Source organism: Cariama cristata, unplaced genomic scaffold (genome assembly GCF_000690535.1).
Source record: "Cariama cristata isolate BGI_N322 unplaced genomic scaffold, ASM69053v1 Scaffold44002, whole genome shotgun sequence".
NCBI classification, from domain to species: domain Eukaryota; kingdom Metazoa; phylum Chordata; class Aves; order Cariamiformes; family Cariamidae; genus Cariama; species Cariama cristata.
This window is the reverse complement of record NW_009606302.1, coordinates 1-7,151: the sequence shown is the minus strand read 5'-3', so window position 1 is coordinate 7,151 and position 7,151 is coordinate 1. Positions and strand designations below refer to the sequence as shown.

The following is a 7,151-nucleotide window of genomic DNA, read 5'->3' as shown; positions in this document are numbered from 1 at the left end:
CAGCTTGATTTGTAGTAGAGAAAAACAATTCTTGCTGTATCTTTTGAAGTGTCCATCCATTCTGGAAGAGCAGAACTTGTATGGAAATTAAGTAATTTGTCTAGATGTTTTTGTGAATCTTAACTTTCCAGTCTTCCAACAGATTCTGGTCATGTCATTACCAAACCTCAGACTCCGCAAGTTTTATGCACTCATTTTTCTGCTTGCGTCTTAAATTTTTGGCTGCATGAGACTGATTGAAAGGATAGGGCTAGGCTAGAAATTAAGGTTCGGGAACTGCGTTTCTTGCGCGTATCACAACCTCGGTCAAGTACGAACGGACGACTGCATTGCCGTTTTGAACAGCAGGTTGGGGAGGTGGTAGGCTGGGTTTGGTAGGACTCTTCTGACAAGCAGTTTGTGCTGTGCTGTACTGTGGAGGCTGAAAGTGAACTACAAACTGGAGGATAATTGTGGTCCCATCAGAGCCTGTGTGTTCAGATTTAAAATGTACGACAGGGTGAGGAAGGTTGGAAACAAGATCTAGGAATAGCGTCTCTTGTGTCCCCAACACTTGTCATCTTTCAGTCCACGTAGCGTATACTTGTTCTGAAAAACTTTCCAAGACAGCAGCTGTCATCGGACACATGGCTTTGCAACATGAAACACAACAGGGCAGCCGCGAGCAACTTTGATTTTTCTGCCTGAAGCTGCCTCTGCAAAAGGGCTCCCAAGTAAAGCCTGGGAGGGCAACGGTCACGTTCTGCTGGTGGTGGCCCCAGCAGTGCCTAGGAGTCACTGTGTGACCCTGGCAAGCTTCATTACCGTTTTGAGTTCACCAAGGGTCAATTCAGTTGGTTCACGTCATCTCCTAAAAATAAGCTTCTACTCCAGGGCGGACAGATACATTGCATTGCAGTACGAGAGGGTAGGGGAAGGGAAAAAAGTGCAAAAGAAGGTGGGGTTATGTGAGGTATAAAAATGCTGCTGGAAATACTTCCCATTTCATCTGAGCTCTCATTCCTTCCGGTGCTCCCTCCTCTGTATTAATTCTCCCTTCTTTTTTGGCTGCTTGTTGTCAAATTCTGGTCACCTTAAGGCAAAAGCTTTCTCACCATTTTAGCAAACTGAGCCAGGTATGCAAGGGGAAGTTGTTTATTCAGGAGCGTCTTCCAGCAGGAAGCAAAGAACAGCAGCCAATTTGCCTGTGGCAATCAGATACAGGGAAGACACCGCATTATTGAGATCTTAAGTTTTTAGTTAACAGTGCTTGAATAAAAGCACCACCAAAAATGTGTATCAGCCCGAGAGAATAGGGAGAGCCTGTGGCTCTCCTGACCCTCCCCAAGCAGGCTGGGAAGAAAGCTGTTTTCAACACCGGTATGAAGTCACTGTGCTGGAATTGCCAAGTGCTGTTACAAAAGCAGCATGAGACTGTTTCAAATACCTTGCAGCTTTAATGAACTAAGCTTCATAACATCATTGAAAGCTAGGCAAGCATGATTCTCCTCTCAAAAAATGGAAAGCACAGACATTTTAACTTGCAATTTGAAAAGGAACCATCTGAAAATGGCCACAGCTTTCTCACTCTCTCTGCTCCCACCAGATTCCCAAGAATCCCATTGACTGGAAATTACTTTGTTAGTTTTGCAGAGCTGTGGGGAGGACAAGGAGTGTTTTATTCAAGTTTGGATACTGTCAGCACACCAAACTAAGTGCAAAATGAAGTTTGTTGTCCTTTACATTTCTAGCTCTGACAGCAAAGGAGTCAGACAGGTGTAAGGGAAGATGTTCTGAGTGGTGTGTACCAGCAATGGTGTGAGAACCTGCAAGAAAGATGCAGCAGAGCACAGTCGGTGCAACTAAAGCATGCTGACCTTTTCTGTAGCCAGTGGCATGTAAGGGAGACATCGTTAGTGTCCTGTAAACATTGATTCTTTGGTCCAAATAACCAGGCAATTTCAGTGGGGGTGAGGGAACTTTAGGGACACGTCTAAATCTCAAACACACATCTGAATCCATAATGAGAGGCCTTTGCTGCTCTGCATCATGTCCTTCAGACATGCAGGTTCTTCACACCTCCGGCTTTGGCGAGTGAGTGGGTGTTCCTCAGAAAGAAGTCTGAGAAAGTGTAAAATCCCCTTTCAAGTAGCTTGCCCAAGGTTCATGTCTGAGAGATTAGAACCTGATTAATCCTGACTATTGCCTGCTCTCACTGCAGCGATGGTCACAGGGACCAGCTGTAGTGCTACAGCCACTTCTGTTGGGGTACGACTTTAAGGAGGAGAGTAGAAATATCAGCAAGGGAGAGAGTATATGTCTGTCCAAGGCTGGCTTACAGGGCTAACTCTTCAGAAAGTGGACTCAGATAGGAAGCATCTCTAGTATTCATTTCACTGTCTTTAATCAGCCACCTGATTAAAGGTGGTAAGCAGAAGATTCATGAACTTTGATCCTTTAAAAGGCATGTCTACCTGGTGGTTTCCAGGGACCTTTAAGTTTCCCACTGTGGTTTTCTGTGTCATGCTTACTCCCCTGCACTTGTACATTATCTTTGTTACTAAGTGAGGTCTGAGCTTCAAGGTGCACAGAAGGTGGCGTTTGGGAAATGGCTGCCCTAGCTGGTGCATCCTGGGGTGCCCTCTTCTCAGAGACAGCACTTCCACCACTCACATTACACAGCACATGCCGTGGCAGCTTCTCAGTGTGGGTTACCCACTCCTTCACGCAGTCTAAAACGATGGGGATGAGGCTCACCACACCTCCATAATGATTCTTTGCTTCGTGACAGCTCAGGTGATTCATAACATCATGGGGGTATCTGTGGGACAGAAGGAAACAATTGGCAGAGCAGTCCCAGCAATGCAACCCTGGTGAGTCCACAGTGCCACCCTGAGACCCCCTGGGCAGAGCAGATGTGCACAGACAGCCATTTCCCCAAAACAAAAAGGCACGGATAGAATTGCATCTTGAGAAATGAGTCCTGCCAAACACACCACCCTGGCTGCTCGGCTAGATCTGGAAGACTTCAAGAGCATGTACAGACACTTGCCCCACAGAAATTAGCTACATGTAGAGCAGGGATAGGAGGAAGGAGGAGGTAAACTCCCTGAGCATTGCATAGGACCTCAGGGTACTAACCTGCCTGTATATGCCCTTCCATGCACCAGTAAAAAGAATGAATAAACAAGCCAACCCCCATTTTGTGAATGGAGGCTGTCAATATTTTCCCGACAGCTGGAACAGTAAACTAGGTAGCACCCTGCACCCTCACTAAAGCCAGAAAGGTGTTGTAACAGAATTGATGGAGAAGTCAAGTGGGAATATGCACTCTGGTGACAGTCCCCCAGCACTGACGGTCGCCTCAAAGGAACTAAGCTGTTGGAGAGACTTACTTAGCTTGGATGGTGCTCAGATCATTGCTGTGGCTAAGGAGCAGCTTGCATCTCTCCAAAATGCCATTGGTTGTGCTGTTACCAGCATGCACGGTTTCCAGCTTGTGGCAGAGCTTGCTTAGATCATTGCAGATGTTTAGAAACATGTTGAGGATACGCCTGTCTGTGGAATTGTTACAGTGATGGTCCATATAGGACTGTACCTGTACACGGGGAAAGAGAGAGTCATGCATGTCAAATTACATTTAACTTATGCTGCAAGGTTGCTTAGGTGAGTGACGAGAAGCTGCTTTCTCTTGTGACTCTGCAAGTGTGAGCCACTGTGGAAAATGCAATACTGTGGCAGGTAGTAAGATTTCTAGAGCATGTCTGAGATGTTTGCTTGTCATTCATCGTGACTGGAGAAGGCTGGGGTGATGGATCTGCTCATCAGCACACCAGTGACCCTTCCCCTCTCTTTGAAGAAGTGTAGGAGTACCACAGCCAAAACCCACAGCCCTGCTGCAAGCACCGCAGAAACAGGTTGAGCACGAGTGGAGTTTTGTGTCTGCTCTGAGCAGGGCACCCACTGCCACAGCTGCCGAGGCAGAGAGGGGTGGGAGGTGAGGGCAGCAACCAAACTGGGAATGGTTTGGAGTGATGTGTTTGCATCATGCACTCTTCATGGGTCTGTCTTTGGCACCACTAGATGTGACTGCAAACTAAATGCATTTAGCCTAAATTGTCATTACTAACCTGTTACAGGAATGATATTCCCTATTTGCCTTGAGCATTTTGTTACTCAGAGTGAATGGCATTGCATGACGAAACATTATGCCAAGAGATTAAGTATCTTCTCCAAAGAAATTACAGGCACTTCAGACATGAGTGGTCAGAATATAAAATACTGAGTGGCTGGTTGGCAGTCATAGCTGGACTCTAACACCTTCAGTGCTTTCTGTAAGATTTCAAGATAAGAACGAAGTAGCTGTTCCAACATCGGCACAGTTCCTGCATACAAAAAAGCCATGCTATGTGCTCGGGCAAATTCTCAGCAGGTTTGTAAGAAAAATAAAAAATGGCCCCTAAGGGTCCATTTCCACTACAGATTCCTCCTTCCACACTGTTCGCTGAGCATTGTGTCCATGTGAGTGGCAGGATTTTTTATCGCTGCTGTGAGCAGAAATAGTCCTAAAGAGAATAGCATTTTAGCCTGGATGTTCACCGATGAGATAACAGGACTTCTTTTTGTCCACATGAACAACAGAGAGTTAATGCACCTGCATAACCAGGACGGGGACCAGGACTACGTGAACGACAGCTTGCAAGAGCTGGCCAGCTCTGCATTCGCCAGCTGCTGATGAGCAGCTGAGCTGCAGCCAGGGGAGATCACGGACAGCCCCGACGCTGGGCTGATGGCATGACCATGGCCAGGCTCTGCAGTGCAGGGACTCACTGGGTGATTTGAATCTCTGGCTGAAGCAATGACTGCGGAGCTTGTCTCACAAAACCACTCAGGATTTGACTTTATACCCTACTCCACATTGAAGTCTTTAAGGAGCTGTTGCCATTGCCTGACTGTGGTGAGCTCTTCGACCTTTCCACCTTACTATGCTCTCCTCTTTTCTCTGAGAAATGTCATCACTCAACACTAAAAATGCTACCACATACAGCTTTTAGGGGTTAGAAATGCAACCATGTCCAAGTGCGATATCATTTTTTTTCTGTAGTGTCTATGTTTACATGCAAAAAGAAAGCTGGCAGTCAAGTCAGCTGTAGGCTGAGACCACACATATTTCTGCATTTGTTGCTTTTATTCCTGTGCCCTCCCTTGCAAAATTAAAAATAGGGTTGGGCTGATTCAGGAGAATGGTAGTGAAATAAAATGGATGTCTGGTTTTGTCTCCAGTGAACTAACTTTGGTAGCGGTTTGGTTCCTCAACAACGCATCACCAGTATGTGCCGCACCAGTTGCTCCCTGTTCTCCCCAGTAACTTGCTTTTTTCCCTTTCCCATCCTCCCCCTGGGGTAATGTGGTTGTACCCTCAGGGCTATCGGTGCAGTACAGTTTGCCACCACTCAGTTCACATCTTAGTGTATCACAAACGATGCCATGGATCAATGTAATTGCTGAAGTCGTTACCTGCAAGGTTTCACCCCCACAACAAGGAGGCCTTCCGCCTCTGCTAAGAAGCAGAGTCCAAGCTTGCTCAGTACCACTGAAATATGGGCACTTTTAAAAAAACAGCATAATGTTACACTAAATCTCAGTGCCTATTTTTTGGAAAAAAATGGTTGTGTAATGTCTGTCACAATCTTCTTCAATGTTATGAGCAAAGCCCTTATATTAGAGAGAGTCAGCCCTTAGAAAAGACAACCAGCTCACTTCTGTGTCCTAATCCTAGTAACAGCTTGGCTTTCACTCTGGCTTTGGCATCCATCTGGGTTTTGTGCCGGGGTTCTGCAGTCTCAAATCCACAATTCTTATTTTATTTAGATTCTTCTTCCCTCTCTGTCTGCAGGTGGTCTAAGTTCTTCGCACTACTTAAAACACCCCACGTTATAAAAATTCCAAGACAATTCACTTACCAGCCCAGAGAACCCCTTAGCCCACTTGGGACTTTCAGCCCTCAATCCATCATCCTACCTCTGTAACACAGCCATTATTTTTAATAAGCACTATAGAAAGATACAGCAGCACCAATACCAGAGGGAAGAGGCAAGGATGCTGGTTACTACAAGTTAAGGATTACAGATTCCATGTGTGGCTGGGGAAGGAGGGTTGGTTTGATTGTTTTCTTGTACCCTGTATTTCTGACTACGCCTCAGCAGCGAAATGACGGTGTTAAACTATAACATAAAGTGATGCTCAGCAATAAAATTCCTTCTCTGTAAATGGGAAGACCTAACATAGGTATTTCTCTCCCGTACTTAATCTTTTGCCACTGATTTGCAGAGTTATACACAAAAGTTACTAGAGAGTTTTTGTGCATCTTCCCTCAGTAAAAACATTTATTCATCCCTGAACTAGACCCAGGTGCGCCACAGCACTGCGTTGGTCCCTGTTCTCATCGGCAGAGAACTTTGTGCTGAATACTTTGTACCTGGCCGATGCTTGCCACAGGTCTGATCATGTCATGTGCATTCTCTCGGGTGTGTTGCAGTGCTCCGATAAACGTAAACTGCTGCTGCAGGAAGAGCTTGTAGTTCTGCTCTATGTTTCTTAGAGCCTCCTTTACCTCATTCATGTTTCCCCCCTCCTGGATTTTGGGAGAGAAGGTGAGAAAGCAAGCTACTATGCAATTGCTACTATGCAATTCTACATACAGAACTCTATCTTTCACCTGGAATTGTGTAGGTTGGTGGAAAACTTTATTGAAAAAAAAAAATAAGAAAGGAAAAAGAAGAAAAAAAGAGAAGATATATTGTGTCAAAGCTCTGCAGTCCCAGAGCCCCAAACAGTAAGTCAATGAGGTAGTAATGATGCTGCACAAAGAGGCAGAGAACCCAGAGGGGACCACTGACAATCAGATGCCATAAACCCTAGTGGGTCTATTGTAAACATAATGTGGCAATGCATCAAATGCACCGCTGTGAGAGGACCGAAGGGAGAGATGGCTTCTCTTATCCAGTGTAAAACTATTGCCCAAGTGGCTTAAAAACTCGAACATTAAATGAAGCCAGCTCGGCAGGCAGTATATCGTGGCGGAGCTGGGGAGGCCCGGGGCCCTGGTTAACCCCCGTCCCTGCCCACCCGAGGCGGGGGCTCCCAAGGGGCCTGATTTTTCCCGGTGTTGA

The 7,151-nt window shown here is 46.0% G+C and overlaps 1 protein-coding gene across 1 annotated transcript; it reads right to left on the bottom strand.

The window, feature by feature from the left end:
- Positions 1 to 1,094: 1,094 nt before the first annotated feature.
- LOC104156307 (chromosome unknown open reading frame, human C9orf9) lies at positions 1,095 to 6,612 on the bottom strand (the record flags this gene model as incomplete). Its single annotated transcript, XM_009696283.1, has 4 exons — positions 6,458 to 6,612; positions 3,375 to 3,577; positions 2,653 to 2,800; positions 1,095 to 1,184 (listed from the first exon to the last, which is right to left on the bottom strand). Coding segments are annotated over exons 1-4 (585 nt in total), but the record flags the coding sequence as incomplete, so codon positions are not given.
- Positions 6,613 to 7,151: the final 539 nt, after the last annotated feature.